Source organism: Petaurus breviceps, unplaced genomic scaffold (assembly GCF_028583685.1).
Source record: "Petaurus breviceps papuanus isolate PSGF00001 unplaced genomic scaffold, PetGlider_PUasm1.0 189, whole genome shotgun sequence".
Classification (NCBI taxonomy): domain Eukaryota; kingdom Metazoa; phylum Chordata; class Mammalia; order Diprotodontia; family Petauridae; genus Petaurus; species Petaurus breviceps.
Window position 1 is genome coordinate 14,030,523 of NW_027185809.1, and position 19,946 is coordinate 14,050,468.

The window sequence follows — 19,946 nt, forward strand, 5'->3', positions numbered from 1 at the left end:
TGAATTGCTTGCACCACTGCTATACTTGCATTGGCAGAGAGAAGGGGACATATACAAGAGATATTGAGAAAGGATAATAAATAAATTGGCCTATTAAATATACAATTTTCATCATAAGATCCAAAAAAGGTATTAGGTATAATTTTGTTAACAAAATCACAACTGAGGAAATTTTTTATGTCTAACCTAATTTTCAAAAAGCACAGAATGTTCTCTTTTAACCTAAAAAAAATATTTTTTTCAGCCTACTAGCACATAGCAAAATATTTCAAATAAAAATGCTAATTGTAACACCCATAAGTCCACTGTGAATAGGATACCATTATAGATACAGTTCAAGGAAAGCAATATGTTCTTTATAGTTTTTAAATTTTGATATAATACATGAATTCACATGATTTGATTGCATAAACCTGTGAGAACAAAGTACAATATAAATGTAGGTCATGACATTATGGTACATGCTTGTACACCTGCTCCCAAGGAAGCTGAGGCTTACGGACGGCTTGAGCTCAAGAGGGAATTCTGGGCTACAGTAGACTATCTGCCATGGTTATCTGCATGTTAAGTCTGGCACTAATACAGTGAGCCCCCAGAAACAAGGAGATATCAGGATGACTAAGGAGAGATGAAGTGGCCATGGTTAAAGTTTCCATGCCAGTCAGTAGTGAGATCAGGCCTACGAATGGCCACTGTAGTTCAGCCTGGGCAAGATAGGAGAATAGGGACCTATTTTCAAAAATACACATATACAAAAATGGAAAAACACAAAACAAACATATAAAATATTATTAACAATTAATGCTATTAGAGAGATAGGATGGTTTAGAGAGTCAGTCATGGAGCAGGGAAGACCTGGGTTCAAGCCCTGCCTCTGAGAGCTTAGCTGTAGGATCCTAGGCAAAACACCCTCTCAGGACCCCAGTTTTCTCTAAAACTATAAATTAAAGATAAGATATTGAGCTGCATCAGTGGAAGTAGGTTCTAATTAGTATTTCTGTATCCTTATGAAATCACAAGTCTGTACCAAAAAAACAAATACAAAAACAGTATTATCAAAAAATTATTCCATCAATGATGATGGTGGTGATGTATACACAGGTCAAATTTTCAGAGTTACCATTTGTGGTTGAATTACAATAGAATCACAAACAATGAAATTAACTGCATTTGCTACCAAATCAAAGGCAAATTCTAATATTCTTAGTTGAGAGGTGTATGTGGTGAGTAAGAGTGTCAATATAATTGGGGGAAGTAAGAAGAAAAAAGACCCAATTAATCCAGGATTAAATAATCCTTAGTGATGCTATCATTACTATGAACATTCATGTGAACTAAGACATAGTACTGCTAACCAATACTCCAGAAAGTGAACCAAGACCAAAATATGATCTTCATATGTACTGGGGAGAGAGAAACTGAACTGGAAAATATTGAGAAAAACTTTTTAAAAGGGTCAAGTTGGGATCTTAAGATAAAGAATGAGTATTAAACAAGGCAATATATTTCAGGAATCTTACAATAAGACCTTAAAACTTTCAGCTAGTGTGTTCTCTATGGACCTTGAAGATCTAATGAGGCAAGTTTAATGAGAGTAGTTTCTCCTAGAAGGATTAAGCTTCCTCATCTTTCTAATTTTATATAATGGTCACATTTTATCTGTAAACTTCTATCTACAATATTAAAAGTCCTATAATAGTGTTTACCAACCAGCTGTTGGCATAAATTATTGTGCTACTAATATTTCATAACTTTGTGAGAGAAAATTGGATTTTCCTCTATACAATCAATCAGGAGGTACTTATTAAGCACTTGCAATGTGCTAAGCACTTTGCTTAGGATACAAAGAAATAAATGAACAGTGCCTGTCCTCAAGAAGCTTACATTTTAGCACAGAAGACAACATGAATATATAAATATTTACATAATATTCAAGGTTGTTTGGGGAAGGAGTATACTAGTAGCTAAAGTTATCACAAAAACCGTCACATAAGGAGTGGCGCTTGGGTTGATTTTTGAAAGAAATCAGGTATTTTAAGAGGTAGAAGTGAAGAGTGGCCCAGGGCAATAAAAGGGCTCTCTCTCCAAAAGACAGGAGTAAAGGAGATGGTGGTGAATACATCTCTCAATCAATTTATTAAGCACCTACATGTGTCAGGCACTATTCTAAGTGTTGAGCTGTGAGGGGGGGGAGGGGAAAAGGGAGCTCTTGGCATATAAACCTGATTTTTTTTTCTCAGTACAGAGGCAGCCAGTCAGCACAGCGACACCCTGACCTCAGAGTCAGGAAAGCCTGACATCAAGCCTAGCTTCAGATACTCACTAGCTGTGTGACCTTGAGCATGCTACTTCACCTCTGTTTGAGTCAGATTCCTTAACTATGCAATGAGGTGTTGGAAGGATCAAATGCGATCTTTACAAGGCACAGAGCACAATGTCTAGCACACAGAAAGAACACGGGGGTCCAAGGAGCTGGGAGCAAAACCCAGAGTCACCTCCCAGCAAAACTGAGCATCGTGCTTCAGGGGAAACTATGGTCATTCCGTGGAACAGAGAAGCATGAGAAGGTAAACAGGGAAAAGAAATCATAAGGAACTGATCAAAGTTGAACATTCCTACATGGAAAAATGTAATTAGAATTAATGAAACTTTTCTCAGTATGAGAATAATTGAAGGGAATAGAAATGTGTATTTATATATACATATATGCCTATATAAGAGGGTATATGAGCATAAGAATACATAAGTTATTGTGTGTATATATGTGTACAGGTATACACAGATAGAGGGCACAGGACCAGTTTCATGGGAAGGGATGATACTTAAAAGGTGAAATTAAGAGGTGAGAGAGGAATATAATGAGAGGAGACAGGGAGAGACAGATTGGGGTAAACTATCTCCTATAGAAGAGGTAAGGGAAAATACAATGAATGGGAAGAACAAGAAGGCAAAAGGGAATGAGTCAACCTTATTCTCATTGAATTTGGCTTACGGAGAGAATGACATATACACTAAATAGGGTATCTCACCCTACAGGAGAGTACGGGGGGAAGGGGATAACAGGGGGGATGATGGAAAGGAGGGCAGGCTGGGGGGGAGGGATGTTGAAAGGACCCACTTTTGAAAAGGGACAAGATCAAAGTAGAGAATAAAATAAGTGGGAGGTAATATAGGAGGGAGGGAAATATAGTCAGTCTTTTACAATATATCTACTATAGAAATGTTTTGCACAGCTACACATGTACAACCCACACTAAATTGCTTATCTTTCCAGTAAGGGTGGGTGACAAGGGAGGAAGGGAATGAATCTGGAATTCAAAGTTTTAAAATCAAATGTTTAAAAATATTTATATACTATTTTACATGTAATTGGGAAATAAGATATACAGGCACTGGGGCATAGAGATCCACCATGCCCTACTGGAAAAGTCGAAGGGGGTATGGGAGAAAATATGGGAGAGAGCAGATTGGAGGAGGGGATATCCTGTGGGACCCACTATTTTAGGGCGGTGAGTAGAGGAAAAACGGGGAGAAAATTTGTAACTCAAAATCTGGCGGAAGTGAATGATGTAAACTAGAAGTTAATAAAGCATTTGGAAAAAAAACTTTAAACTGACTTACAAAAGAAGATTATAAGTACCTTTCACTGGGGTTCTTTTTTTTTTTAATTCACTCAGTTTTAATTTATGTCTTGGGTTTTTTTTTTCAATTTATTATTTATTTACTTTTAACTTTCTTTTCTTTTTAAATTTTGAGTTCCAAATTCTTTCCTTCTGTCCACGAAACCTACTCTACCCACTAAGAAGGCAACCAATATGATATCAATTGTACATGCAAAATCATGCAAAACACATTTATATATTAGCCATATTGAAAAGAACGTAATCAAATGGAGAGAAAATTATACTAAAAAAAAGTACAAAGAATAGTTCTGAAAAGAGTAAGGCATAGGTAGAGATGGAATAATAGACTATGGTTTGATAAAGAAATTTAATAGTTCTTAATTATGGAAGTGGAGCACTTATTGGTGAGGGTAAGATCAAGGTTATGAGGTTGAAGTAGAGGAATAAGTCATGGCAGTTAAATAGATTGAGGAGTTGGGAAGTTAGAATATTTGAAGGAATATCACTATGACAATACAGATATCTAGGTATAGATATCACTGTAGATATAAATATTCAAGCCCTCTAGTATGAGGGAAGGAGTTTGGATGGACATAGACACTGTAAACTAAGCACTGAATTCACTGAAAAAAGAGGAAGAATGTTTTTAGGGTCTGCAGATATGGATTGGGTATATTCAGGATATGGATTGGGTAATAAATATGACTACAGTAAACTTCAAAGAGAGTGCAATAGAAGGAGCTGGCAGACATAGACAGGTAGGAGTGAGGGGGAATGTTGGGGTCAGTGGGGATGAGAGTGGACAGCAGGAACCAGAGAAGGGAGATTTTCTTTTTGGTAGTTTGACATTTAGTACCCCACAAGGGTAGGGAAGGTAAACAATAATAACAGTTTGCTAAGCAATGGAGATAGAGTTCAGGCAGAGAATCAGTGGAAAGGAAGAACTTATCAGATAAAGGGAGGTGAACAGGATGTTTTTACGTCCTGGTATACCCATGTGAATGCCTACAGTGTGTGGATGTTCATTAGACCAAAGCAGCAGCAATAGCAGGCTTTGTATGAGCCCTGAAGAGGGCTCATTCCCCTACCCTGTCTAGATTAACCCTGCTCATCTCCCTTATTTCTTCTTCCTTCTCTCCATTTTTCAATCATAGTCAAATTTGTTTTATTAAGACCTATTCTTTCTAATTGGTATAATGGCACTTCCCCTAAGTCAAATTTCCTCAGGGGGAAAAAAGTACTTCTCTTTGCCTCAAGGGCAACAAAGTTATAAATATACAAGTGTGTAAAAGAAAAAGGAAAAGGGCTAGGAAGCACCAAGATGAAGGACAAAAAATAATTTTGGCAAGCCTAGAAAACTGAGGTAGAAAAAAAGGGTGAAAAGAACCGTGAAACTGCCAATAATAAACACTAAGAATGTGAGGGAAGCTCCTAGAAGGAGCAAGCCTAATGAAAACATAGTTCAAGAAGGGAAAAAATGAGGGAGACGTATAATTTAATGACATGAAGATTGTCTCAGGGACTTCAGGGATTGGCAATCAACACTTGTGTTAGCATCAAACCACTAACTCCTCCTTGATTATCGGAGTACTGTCCTGTTACCTCAGCCAAAGGCTGGCCCTTACCATTCCTCAGGGCAAAGGGAAGTGTTGTCATAAAGTGGTAGTTTGAAGCTGGCATTACTATATCTATCAAAAGCTACAGTAGGAAAACAAACTTTTTTCACTTTAAATGTGAGTTGTCTTTCCCTGAGAACCAGAAGGGGAATTTAGAAAGCAACAGAATAGTACCATATAAAAAAGAGAACTAAGAGAATACAACAATCCAAGAGTTAATCTACTAAAAGGTCCATCAAAACCAATATTTCCTCTTTGCAAAATAAAGTTAGATGTATTTTTAAGGAAAAAAACCCCAGCAAATTCTTCCTTGTCAAACAAAAGTATAGAGATTAAGGTTCTTTCCTCTTTAGACATGTTAGACAGAATTATATAGTTTTATCCTGTGAACTGGTTAATGAATAACAAAGAGAAAGTCTAGGATATGGGTTATTTGATTTTTTTTTGTTTTGTTTTTGCTTTTTGAAGGGCAACTGGCGTTAAGTGACTTGCCCAAAGTCACACGGCTCATAACTCTGTCAAACGTCTGAGGCCAAATTTGAACTCAGGTCCTCCTGACTCCAGGGCTGGTGCTCTATTCACTGCACCACCTAGCTGCCCCAAATAGGTTACTATTTTAAAACTAAAAGGGAAAAATTAAGTTCAACAAACATTTATTTTTGGATCAATCACACTTACTATAATAAGTTCGGATTTCTAAGGAGTAGAATCTCCAGTTAAGATAGCAAGGTGATAGAGGAAATCAGTTCTGCCACATGTTCTTCAGCAAAGATCTAGAAATTAAATACATATCAAGCAATTCAAAGAGAAATGGGGGCAGTTAGGTGGCACAGCGGATAGAGCACTGGCCCTGGAGTCAGGAGGACCTGAGTTCAAATCCAGCTTCATACACTTGACATTTACTAGCTGTGTGACTCTGAAAAAGAGAAACAATAGTTAGATCCTCCATCCAGCCCAATGCTGCACAAAAAGACAACTAGAAACCGAACAGCCCTGGGAAAGATTAAGAAGAGCTTGAGTAAAAATGCCAAAAACGCCAATACTACAACTGGGAAATGATTTATTGGTGGGGTTGGGGTGGGACCCTGCTGGCATATTCAGTGAAGACATAGCAAGAGATATGGAAGTCAAAAGAAGAACAGGATAAAAAGATGGCCTGGCCACCCCATCGAGAATGTAGGAGGGGATAGAAAATGTCCCAGCATAAAAACTCTGAAGAAGAAATGAGGCTGAAGAAAACACAACACACTGAAAGTAAGATATGCTTACAGGTTCAAAGGGGGAAAAAATGTCCTGGCCACAACAGGAGTACCTGGAAAAAATAAAACACTTAAGAGTAAAAAATTAAATAAGATATCTACAGGAAAGAAGAATAAGAAGGAAAACCTTACTCAAGTAGTAGACAACTCCCTGACAAAAAGAACGTAATTAAGAAAAGCAATACTTCAGTGTATATTCAATCTTGTAAACAACTGACCCAGAAAACAGACTGAGGAGAAATAATTTAAGAATCATCAGACTTCCTGAAAATCATAACAAAACAAAAAAAATCTGCAATTCATATTTCAAGAAATCACAAAACTGCATGTATCTATCAGAACTGAAGGGGAAAATGAAAATGACAAGAATCCACAGATAACTTCCTGAAAAAAAAAACAAACAAAAATAAAAACATCCACAGTTTCTAAGATGAAGAAACTTTGTGCAGCAGAAATAGAGTTCACTTACTAAGAATTAAGTCAGGTTCACACAAAATTATGATGCAACTTCTATAAAACAAAGGAAATCTTGAAATATGATATTCCAAAAGGCAAAAGATCAAGGCTTTTCAAAATGACTTAACTTCCAAAACTGAATCTAGACTTACAGAGGAAAAACGTCTCTTAAAAGATGAATTTAGAGCTTTCCTAATGAAATGATCAGAACTGAATAGAAATTTTGAAATTTAAACATATGAATCAAAAGAAAGCTAAAAAGGTAAATCCATTTAAGTACCTGGAAGGAAATAAATGATGATAAGCTGCTTACTTTTTAGGAAGGGAATAAGAGACAATTATACTTTTGGTATAGAACCCCACTGTCTTAAAGGATCACAGAGAAAGTTAATAAAGACAAACTAAGGAGTTGGGAATGGTTGTGACCTGCTTTTAGATAGGAAAGAAAAAGAAAAAAAAACTAAAGAAATGTTAAAGAAAAAAGAAGAAAATTGGGGTGGGTAGGTGGCGCAGTGCATAGAGCACCAGCCCTGTAGTCAGGAGGACCTGAGTTCAAATCCTGCCTTAGACACTTAACACAAAAACTAGCCGTGTGACCTTGGGCAAGTCACTTAACCCTAACTGCCCTCCAAAAAGCGAAGAAGAATTTACTATATCTCATAATTAGGGTCCATTAGAAGAAGAATATACAAAAATGAATGGTGGGATGAGAGAAAAGGAATAGCAGTCATTCTACTACTATCTGAATTAGACAGAAAAAGAGCTGAACACACATACAGAGAAAGAAAAAAAGTGTGGAAATATATAAACTCAACAGAGAATCAAGAAGGAACAGAGAGGAGGGGAAAGGAACAGAGGGAAGGGAATATGCATTTATATAATGCCTACCATGTGCCAGGCACTGTGCTAAGCATTTTAAAAATATTATCTCCTTTGATCCTCACAACAACTGTGAAGTAACTGAGGCAAAGTGAGTGACTTGCCCAGGGTTACACAGCTATTAAGTGTTTGAAGATGGATTCAAACTCAGGTCTTCCTAATAACTCCAAGGCTTAGTGCTTTATACACTGCACCATTTAGATGCCTCATAAGAGACAAAGAAGGAGATCTAAGGAGACAAACAGAATGGGAAAATAAATAGACATAAAACAAACTTTATGTTCAAAGGGGGTATGTAAAACAAAAGAAATACGTCTAAGAACAGGTAACTGGAGATCGGGTAAAATCGGGAGAGGAAGATTTAAGGAGAATTCTAGAATTTGAGAGTTAGAAAAGATCTCAATAGCTATTAAATGTAATCGACAGATGAAAAGAAACCTTACTATGACACACCCAGCATCTGCCTGAAGACCTCAACAACAGGGGATGGAACAGACCACTTCAATTATAGATTACTAGATTTCTTTCTCTTTCACCACTTGCTTTTTTGTAAGGAGGAATGAAGTGTATGGCAAAGGGTAAGAAGATATAAAGGAGAAAATACATAATTAACAATTATAATCACAAATGTAAGTGAATCCATAAAACAGAACAGGATAGCAGAATGGATCAGAAAGCAAGAATACAACAATGTATTGTTTTAAAAAAAAAATCCTTGAAATATAAAAACCTATAGGGTTAAAATGAGGAATTGGAACGGAACCTATTAAACTCAAAAGAGCAAGGATAGTAATCAGCCTCAAACATAGCAACAGGAAATACTGACATAACTAAAAAAGATAAGCAGATTGTGCTTAACAGCACTAATTGATAACAAAATAGAATCAATACTTAATATATATGTACCAAATGGTAGCACATCAAAGTGCTTAAAGGGAAAATTCAATGAATTCTAGATAGAAACAAACAGCAAAACTACAATTGATGGAAACCCTATATTGTGCTCCCTTAATCATCAGTCTTTTCTTTATACAGTATTGCCAAGAAAACCCAGCACAAAGAGAAAGAAAAAAGAAATTCCAAAGTCAGCAGATTAGCGCTGGTATAAAAATAGAAAATGACAATTTTTGGAGGGGTTCAAGGTAGATACCAATGTATTGCTGGTAGAACTATGTATTGTTACAGCCTTTCTAGAAAACAATTTGGAATCCAAAAATCCTTTAATCATGACATTATTACTATGTTTATAGCCCAAAAAGAAAGAAATAATCCATATGCAAAAAAATACTCCCGCAAAAACTTTTTTTGTTGTGGCAAAGAACAGATAATTACAGAGAAACTCATCAATCATACAAAGTGACTCATGGTAGATGAATATAATGGGATATTACAGTGCCATAAGAAATGACAAAAGAGAGGGATTTAGAGAAACCTGGGAAGACATTTCTTTATGAACTGATACAAAATGAGCAAAATCAGAATAATTTATACAACTAAAATAATGTAAAGGAAAATAATGCTGAAAGACTTAAACTCTGATCACTGCAATGACCCAGCCACAAGTCAGAAGAACAATAATGACTACATTTCCCACCTGTGACAGAGATGCAGAATGAGACATACATTTTTTTGGCATGATCAATGTGGGGATTTGTTTTACCTAACTATGTTCATTTATTATAAGGAAAGGTTCTCATTTTGTTGGGGAGAAAGGGAGTAGAGATAGTGATGCAAAAAGAAAGAAGTATTAATTAAACAATTTTTAAAATGCACAGAAGAAGTTCAGAAAGCAACACAAAAGGACAAAATTTCAGGTCTACCACAATGAATTTGTTATGTTAACTTTAACAAGCTTTACATAATAGACGCAGTTTCATGGCTCTTTATCTTGTTCTTTGTATATGAAAATGATTATGTCCACTGATATTTATCAATTATATAATAATTTTTTTAAAAAGAGGTATGAGGCAAGGAACCATGTATTTTGGGATGGGCTCTCTCACAAACCTATGTAACATACTGTTTATTTTTCATTACTTTCAACAATTCCCTGGTCTAATTGTTGAATGGAATATCTGGTGATATATGTAACCCAAGTTTTACCTCCTGTGTCATAACTGTAGAAGTATAAGGAATTGGCGGAATAGATAAGCCAAAATGTTATGCAAAAATCACAGGTAGAGCAAGAGTAATTCTCATGTCCTCAAGTTCCATAGAGCTCACAATGCAGATACTCTGCTAATACACATTAATAGGGTCTATAAGCTGCAGAAATAGCTAGATCTTCATATAAATAGTGGAACTGCTTGAAGCAGCTCAGTACCATCATGGATAGAATACTAGACTTGGAATCAAGAAGATCTAAGTTTGAATTTTGCCACAGACACTTAGTAGCTATATGACTCTGGCCAAGTCATTTAATCCCTGCCTTTTTTTCTCATCTATAAAATGGGGATAATAATACCATCAACCTCATATACACACATGCATGTACATGCATCTACACATATGCATATATATATATATATATAAAAGAAGAAAAAGAGACAGAGTCACAGAGAGGAGGAAAAAAAGACAGAAAGAGAGAGAGGGAGGGAGGGAGGGAGGGAAACAGAGCTTTGTGAACCATAAATGTTAGTTAAGAGCATGAGCTAGGTTAATCACACTCACAGTACACTTAGAACTACCATAAAAAGTGTCCTCTGTAGGAAAAGTAATAGTCTATTGTTTTGGCTAAGCTTTCCTCAGCCACAAAATTTGATTCTCAAAATCACATTTCAGACTGGATGCTCCTGGGTGCTCCCATTCTGCTCTAAAATGATATGAAAAGGCAAAAAATTATTGTGAATCAGGTAGCTTAGGACAAACTCCTGTTTCTATCTTTAAATACAAAGCTTAACCAAATACATGTATATCACCTTACCAAAAAATTAGGTTAGGACATGAAGCAAACAAATGATTGGTACTAGAGAGACTGATGAGGTAGGAAGCCATAAAAAGAGAAACATTTCAACAATCTAGGTCACAGTTGGGCCCAACAGGTGGCAGGGTGGAGAAGAAATGACATAACAAACTCAGACTTAGATAGCAATGAATTGCCTCTGGCAGATATCCAAGGGCAGAAGCAGTAGTTAGAGAAGCAGAGTGAGCATGCAGTGCCCATCACATGAATATCTGGCTTCCTCAAGAAGCACAATGACTCTTGCTTAAATCATATCTTCTTGGAAGTTTTAAATTTCTGTTTTACTGTTAAACAACTGAAACAAAACAGTTTATTCCTTGTAACCAAAGCTCCAAGGGAGGTAAGAGGAGAGAGAATATATTCTCTTTTATACAGAATCTTGTGTGAGGGGAGTTTAATGAACCAGATGAAATCCCAGGTCTGACAGGAAATGGAATCAGAACCACAAAGCCAAGGATGCAGTCAGCAACTTTAGAAAAGTCCAGATGCACTAAGTTTATTAAAACTAAAGACAAGTAGAGAAAGAAGAAAAAGGAACCAAAACAGATGGACAGCTCTTCACTGAGTCAATGAAACCTGATGCTTATTTCATATCTGACATTCTGTTTTCATTAATTCCAATAAATTTTTAAGCTTCCAAAAGGCCAAAAGATCTCAAATATAAAATGGAAAAGTACAGAAAGCTCTTCTGTGTAACTTTAGAAGAAAATTTTACACCATTACTTCTAGATATGCAATAACTAGTCATTAAAACAAGGACCACACATCTTTTTTTCCCCTTCAGTCTGGAAAAAAAAAAAAGTCAGTGTTTGGGATACATGCTTCCATTCCCCTGCTTCTGTCTGCATAATTTTGTGAGGCCTCAAAATAGGTCATTTGACAGTGAATAGAGCAGGAGTCAGGAGGACATGAGTTCAAATCTGGCCTCAGACACTTAACATAAAAACTAGCCGTGTGACCTTGGGCAAGTCACTTAATTGCCCTCCAAAGCAAAAAAAGCAAAAAAAAAAAAAATAGGTCATTTGAAATTAACCAGATAATTAAGGTCCAGTTTGAATCAGTCCATAGCTACACCATCATTACTACAGATGTTAAAGTCCTCTTCTGCCCGCTCTAACCTCTATTCATAATGTCAGCAATTCATCATGCTGAGCTCCTTCAGCAAAAAATGGGTAGCTGTGAATTTCATGCACTCAAGCCAAGTTACAGATCTTGTATTCTTACTGTTTTCATCCTTGAGTCCAATAGCCTGAACACAGTGACTTTTTTCTTATCAATAACGTCAGCCTCAGGGCTTCCAGTAACAGCTAGGCCCACATCTGAGTAAGTGCCTCTCTGACCTTGCTTAAAGCTAAGGCTGACCGGTGGATGAGTAGTCTCCAGAAGAGACTACTTTAGAACTCCTCCTCTGTTCAATCAGGGATAGAGAGAAAGAAGGGAGGCTCACCAGAAAGAAGAATAAAACAAAAAAGGAGGAGTCACTAGAAAACAGAAGAAAGCACATACTAGTACCAGCCAAAGCTCCTCAGAAGAATTCCCAGGGTACCTCTGCCAGTGAATTCTGGAATACACTTGCTACACCGATATTTCAGGCACTTTTTGGTCACAGTTTGATGAGACCCCACTACGTAGCTCTAACCACTCTTACTCCAGGTATCTAATTATCTCTCATTGTGGTCTCTACTCAGCTCTTCATTGTCCCCTTAGTAGCATCATTACATCCCACACCCACCCTATATGCACATGCCCTCCCTGCTCCAGAGTCCTATCACAGCTCATCATTAGACTTTGTGAATCTCCTTACCAAAACAACTGCTGCGGTGAGGAACAAAGGCTTTACAAGCAGTAGCAATAGCCAGCTCAGCAGAGATAATGGTCTTAATGATCAGATCCTCTACATGGGCCATCAGTGCTGCAAAACAAACAAAAAATCATGAAAAAGGGAATACAAAATGACATGTACTGAACCCTAGATTGTATTCATAAAACCAAATGGGCCCAAGTCCAAAAACGTCCAGATGTGCTCTCTCTGAATGGGTAGCTGAAATCTCTATAGCCTATGTAGGGGGGAGAAGGTCATTTCTAGTCATCCTGATCTATGTCTTGCCACTGAACCCAGATGGCTCTGGAAGAGAAAGTAGGTCTGGCTGGTGACTTTGCACAGTCGTCCCTCACTTGAATTCAATTCATTTGCGAGCCATGATATTATCTTCCTGATGTCATGGATCTCTTCAAAAACAAAGGACAAAAAAACAATACAGTGCGGTTTGTGCAAATGCACAGAGGTGTGTAATTAAGGGAAGAAGCATCCCTATTCTAGAATTGATACTTATTTCTCCCTAAAATTCACACAGAAATACAGAATCTCAAGAGTTAGAAAGGACCTAAGGATCTATCTAGTACAACTCAATCCTGAGTTTCCCTCTAGAGCACACCTGAGAAGTGTTCTCCTTCTCTTGAAGTCTTCAAGTGAGAAGGAACCCACTACCACACAAAGTAGTTTTTTCCTTAGATCAGAATTATATATGCCTATGTAACTTCTACCTTGTTTCCTTGTCTGTCAAGCAAAACAAATATAATCCTCTTTCTTGTGACAGCTTTTCACATATCTGAAAACAAGTATTTCTTTACTATAAGTCTTGTTCCTATTAGACTAAGAATACTCCTTTAGGAAAATTGTGTTTTCATGTTGCTTTGGAGATCACCAACTTGACCCATTTCAATGTTCCTGACAATATATTCATTGTCTATGCTTCATGCCAAACTGATTTGATGCCAATATGAAAGAGGAAAATCTGCTTAAAAGAACTTGAACTCAAGGCTTCATTAGGGAAAAATATAGATACAATTTGTCAAATGAAATGAAATTGCTTCTATCAATAATTCAAGGGCTAATAGAGTTTTATGCTTTAGTCTAGGAAGCAAATTAAAGGGATTACCCCAAGAGTCATAGAAATAACTTTTCTTCCCTTTATGAAGTAGCAGGAACAAGTACCTAACACCAGCGTCCATAACTCTCTCTGCCTTAGTAGCATGAAGCCAGTGAGAGTGACGCCCAGCAAGAGACAAAGGCTGCTTTATTCCATCATTCCACTGGGGAAGAAACAAAAGTGAGAAAGGCTTGGCTACTCACCAGTTGTGTCTTTCCCTTCTTGTTTCAGGTACCTAAGCATGGCACTCATGCTCCATTTGTTCCCATAATCTTCCACTTCAGGATCATCACAACTAAAAATAAATCAAGAAATCAGGGGTCACATACGACTTTAGGATATTTTGTCTTAAAGAATAAGATTCTTTTTGAATGGTTTTTTTCTGTTCACATAAACACATCTTTTCCCTTCTGTCTCTTCTGCTGTCCACTCTACAATCCTGTTTCCTTTATCATATTAACATGAATAAAAGTCAAAAGTTATACACTTTCCATATTCTATTGGTAGTAAGAAGAAAGGCTAATTTTGTCTTATCCAAATAATAGCATTTATTAACTAGAGGGAAAACAATAAGTCAAAAATCTAAAATTATCTAAGAAAGGTTTAAAGAAATTTATGGATAGTACATAGGAAAATTTGGGGATCTGCCTGTAATCTTTGAAGAAAATTTTATGCTTTCCCACAAAACATCTTTTCGTGTTCCTGTCAAAGGAAAATAGGCTGGATGAGGTAAGGTGATGACCGAATATGCTTGTGCTTTTGCACCTGAAATCAGCTCCTTATTTTCCTTTGCCTCTCTCTCAGTCTTGGGTGTTAGTAACAGGGCATCAGTAAGCTTCACAAACTATACTCCTATTATAAAGAAAAGAAGGAGCAGAGAGCCATCCTTGGATCAAGGAAACTGAATTCTAGTCCTTCCTCTAGCACTATACTGACTCTATAAGACTGGGCAAGTACTTTCATCTTTCCAGGCCCTGAAGCTGCAGAGAATGTTGACTCGCATAGGTAGAGGCAGTTTCCTCACCAGGGAGTTCTCTACACCAGTGGTAGCAAACTCGAATAGGGACAGGGCCCATAAGACATAAGAAGCCCTGAGGGCTACAGATTAACTTAGAAAACCACATTTTAACATTACTTTCCTTTACTGTATTTTTATCTATTTATTTTTGTGCTAAATGCATTTTAATCTGGTTTGGGCCACACTCAGGAGTGTTGTGGGTTGCATGGTTAGCACCTCTGTCCAACACCAAGGAAATCACAGGTCCCATCCTTATCCCCCATTGTAAGCAAGGATATGCCACGAGTGGGACAGAATCCCAGCATTTAAAACTCAACAAACATTTATAAGTGATTATTGTGTCTATGACTCTGTGCTATGGGCTGGAGGTCCCAAGAATGTGGAAAGTGTCACAATTTGTTGTTTGGGGGGAAAATGGATGTTTTGTGTCATACTGAGCTGTTCCCCATCACCTCCCACACCTCCATTCATCCTGGTAACCTTCCAAAATGAAGGATTTAATTTCTTTAACGATCCCAAACCCTAGTGAAGGTAAGTTCAATTAAACCTGTAAAATTCTAGCTCCTGTTCCAATGCCTTCAGATTCCTGGTTTCTTTCTTTTCTTGGACCTGCTATGAACCTATTTTTAGTCTGAGCAAAAAGTAACTATTTGGGTTTCTTTTTTATTTTTTCAATGTCTAGCTAAATTGTTGAGTATGAAAGAAAAAGAGAACGGAGAAAATGTTTCCAAGAAAATGGCCAGTCCTCCATTCCACTGAGTCCTCTTCCAAGATGGCCTCATTTCTTACTTTCCAAAAGGCAACATCCCCCAATGATCTTTAATGTAACTATTACCCTTACCTTAGAAAATGAGTAAGTACAGAATATTGTAGCTGTGCCAGAAATGAAAAAAAAAAAGCAACCCCAAACCTATCCTCCACTGCCTACCAGCAATACTTAATTTCACTCACGCCCACTAAATATTAATGTGAAGTTCACTCCCCCATCTAGAAATAGAAAAGCCTTCAATCAGGATTCATTTGCCAACACCTGATTGGGCCCAGGGCAGATCTTGCCCCTTGCCCTTGCCTCCCCCCCATCCCAAGTTCTGTGACCTAGCTGCCAACTCTACCTGACATAGTCACCACTCTTCTTGTTCACACTGTAGTTGGTCAGGTGCATGAACTGATTCCGTATGTTCTTAGCTCCTTGATCATATCTCACAGTTGCAAACCTAAAAGCAGGATCCAAAGTGAAAGGCCAGAAAACATTTCCCCCTCAGATTCGAGGGAATACATAAGTGAGAATTAAAGAACAAGATAACACAAAGTGGCAAGAAGGCAGTATCGAATTGGTTTCTGGGCTCAGAAAAAGAGCAAGGCCCATTAGCGTAGTGTGGGGGCTCGTATTTAAACACCTCGCCGTCAGCACTTTATAAAGTGAGCAACGAAGGCCCAGGGCTGAGATGTGAGTCTTGGAATTGAGGTTCATTGAAATAGTGGGCTGAGTGAGCACAAGCAAGGAGAATCACACTGTCTATACAGGAAGAAAGAGTGACAGCAACAATGCAGGAGACGGATGACATGGTGTAGTAAACTAAACTCAGGACTTGAAAGGAAGATAAAGAATAAAGACCAAAACACAGAATCCATTCACAAAATAAACACACATGTAAATATACACATACACATATGTACATACATATATGCTTTTATATATAAACATTCCTATATACATATGTATACACATATACATCTATATTTTATATGTAATCTTAGATATACATATAGGTATAGATATATGTTCACAGAAATAATGGAGCAAGTAAGCACAAAGCAAGGAGAATCATACTGTTTATGTCAGAAGACTGACAGCAATATGGAGGCATATATTTATACCTACATGTCGTAGATTTGCTAGACTAGACTAAAATCAAAAGAATGCAGGAGCATAAAGGATGTGTATCCATGGAGTTATTTTGAATGAGCTAAGCCAGTATATAGGTCAAGATTTCCAGTGAGATTCAGTATCAACAATATCACTTAGGTAGATTACTTAGATAATTACAAATTTCTGCTCACACACCTTTGGAACTACATCATCACCCTTCACTATAATGTTTTTCTGAAACACTGTATCCGATTCTCTGAAAATAGGTGGGAGGCTCAAGTAATTTATAAATTAATTTTCATATGTTTTTATAGACTATGGAAACAAAATTTATTACTACTGTACCTAAGGATGTCATTTCAAATTTTCTTCTCTTTTTCTCTTCAGCCACCCACTACCTTCACAAATGCAACACCAGAAATGTATAGCAGAGCAGAGAGAGCAAGGAAAGAAACTAATGTCAAGTAGGAATGGTTAGGGACGCAGAGTTTGGAAAACTTTATTATCTTGTTAATAAACTGCCTAAAGTCAAAGAATACTCTGTATTCCAGAAGGACCACAAACATTCAGACACTTCTAGTTAAATCATTATTTCCAGTTATTTTACTTTGTACTGAGTAAGCTTTGTCTATACATCTTAGTATTCCTTCAACAGACACTTTCCTATTCTAGGGTAGTCAATGAACGAAATTCTTGTTAAATGCAAGAATGCCCACCTGGGCCCCAAAAAGGCTACAGAGACATAACCTCGCAGTAACACACCAAATGCCACCCTCTCCCAAAGAACAATAGTGGTTAAAAAAAGATACAACATTTTAGAAAATTAAGCCCCCCGACTCAAGTGAATTGTACCAGTATATCTAACTTGGTCAACAAATCTGCATTAGTGAATTATAAGCTCAACTTAAATCAGCAGTGTGATATGATATTCAACAAGGCTAATGAAATCTTGGACTAAATTGAGGGGCAGGAATAAAAAGTGTTGGTCCCATTGTCACATTTCCCCGAGTGAAATCCTATCTTGAGTACAGTGTTCAGTTCTGGATACCACATTTTAGGAAGAGAACTAGGAAGCTACTGAATATCTAGCATACAGCAACCAGGATAGGAAAGACCTCAAGTTCATGTCACATCATTGACCTGAATAAGACTTAAGGGAAACATTGTGGTTGTTGTTGCATTGTCATGTCCGACTCTTCATGTCGCTTGGCAAAGATACTGAAGGGGTTCGCTATTTCCTTCTCTAGCTCATTTTACAGATAAGGAAACTTAAGAAAACAGGGTTAAGTGACATCACACAGTAAATAAGTGTCTGAGACCAGATTTGAACTCAGGAAGATGCGTCTTCCTGACTCCATGCCCAACACTATCCACTGCTCCACATAGCTGCCCAGTTATTGGGATCATATTTAAAGGGCTATATAACATGTAAGGGGAATTGGACTTGTTCTGCTTAGCCTCCGGAGGCAAAATAATGAGTCATGGGTAGAAGGGACACTGAGGCAAATTTAGTTTTGATGGAAAGAAGACCGTCCTAACAATGAGAGCTAGTCCAGAGTGGAATGATCTAATTCAGAAAATCAGTGGCCTACTTAATGGAAGGCTTTCAACAAAAGATGGATGGCCTCTTGTCAGGGGCTTTGTAGATAGGATTTGGGTTCAGCTAGATGATGACTGAGGTCCAGCCCCCTGATGAAGCTCTGGTATCCAACACATGTCTCTGGAGCTCCAACATTCCTCTTTGTACAAGGTCTGACATCTACACAGAAACAGGTTCCCTTGCTTCTACACCTCATCCATTAACTGAAATGCATACTCTTGATGCATTTCAAAATAAAACTGCACGAAAACATCATTCAAGGCACCAAAGCTCTTTGCTAGGGATGCAAAGTAGGGAGAAGATAAGAATGAGTCAAAGAAGACATCTAATGACAGAATTCAGGAGAAAAAGAAAAATAATGGAATCTAAATTTAGCTGAATGGCAAAGAAGCACATAGCAGGGGCCACATGGAAGTCAGGAAAAGGCATAAGCATTTATATAGTACCTACTGTGTACCAGGCACTGTGCTAAGCACTCTTTAAAAATATTCTCTCACCTGAGAGATAAGAAAATAAGAATTACAGAAAAGCTTGTGTGTGGCTGAAGGGAAGAATATATTACAACTCTCACCTCACCAATAGAACCAAAAGACTTTACAATCAAATTAAAGTTCTTTTCAGTTCATTTGCCTCTCATTTTCATCCCTGTCCTTTAAACTAAGCTTTCATATCAAATCAGATGCTACAGTACTCAAGTCTAAATACTTAAAGATTTTTTATTTGATACTTTGATGGATCTATTATAGTTAAGTCCAAATGCTTCAGGGCAGCTAAATACTTCAGTGAGAGGAGTGCCAGACCTACAATTAGGAAGACTCATCCTAGTTCAAATCCAGCCTCAGACAGTTACTAGCAGTTTGACCCTGGACAAGTCAGTTCTTTATTTGTAAAATGAACTGGAGAAGGAAACGGTAAACTCCCATCAAGAAAACCCTAAATGGGATCACAAAGGACAGGACACGACTGAAATGACCAAACAACAACAAACTAATTATTAGCACCCCCAAAATGATACAATTCTGCTAAGCACCTCAAGACTTAAGTTTACACTTACTTGTAGAAAAGTAAATCGAAATTTAGATGATAAATAGAATCCTCAAGCTATATCATAAGATGATCAAGGACAAATAAACAAACACACACACACAAAAACAACAGGAGGGTTGACAGGGCTTTGCAATTTGCCTTAAAGGAAATCTTAGTACTATAGTTAACACACTGAAAAATTCTGTGGAATATATTCTTATGCCAAAAGTTCTATGTCTATTTTAGCTATGTATCAAAGACTTGAGAATCATGCTAGGGTTGTTAATTTATTATGGTTAAGATTTTAAGAGTGAGACTGAGAATGTGTGTAATTAGCTCATTCTAAAGTTGATGTGGAAATGGTCTAAAACAAGGATTATGACAAAAATAGTAGAATCCACGAACAATTCAGTAGTGCCTTTAAGTAATGCTAGATTGTTTACATCACATAAAGATGGAGCCAAAGAGAAGGAAGTTAATTGGATCCTTAAGACCCAACTCAGTCACTAAGGTAGCTAAGGAATGCAGCACTTTATGTGGAGTTGGGAAGACCTGAATTTAAATCTCCCATTAGACACTAGCTGTGTGACCCTCAACAAAGCAGTTAACTTTGGTCTACCCTCAGTCTGCTCATCTGTAAAATAGGTATAAGATTAGCACCTATCTCCCAGGGTTGTTGTGAAAAGAAAAACGAGGCGAATACTTAT

At 37.3% G+C, this 19,946-nt stretch overlaps 1 protein-coding gene across 16 annotated transcripts in view; it reads right to left on the minus strand.

Annotated features, from left to right (window-relative positions):
• TTLL5 (tubulin tyrosine ligase like 5) overlaps positions 1 to 19,946 on the minus strand; it is a 414,008-nt gene that overhangs the window by 317,753 nt on the left and 76,309 nt on the right. For all 16 annotated transcript variants that reach the window (XM_069091917.1, XM_069091923.1, XM_069091924.1 and 13 more), the window contains 3 exons: positions 15,856 to 15,957; positions 13,929 to 14,020; positions 12,600 to 12,707 (listed from right to left, as the gene is read on the minus strand). In XM_069091917.1, coding sequence (XP_068948018.1) covers positions 12,600 to 12,707; positions 13,929 to 14,020; positions 15,856 to 15,957 — 302 coding nt within the window. The remainder of the gene's footprint in view (positions 1 to 12,599; positions 12,708 to 13,928; positions 14,021 to 15,855; positions 15,958 to 19,946) is intronic.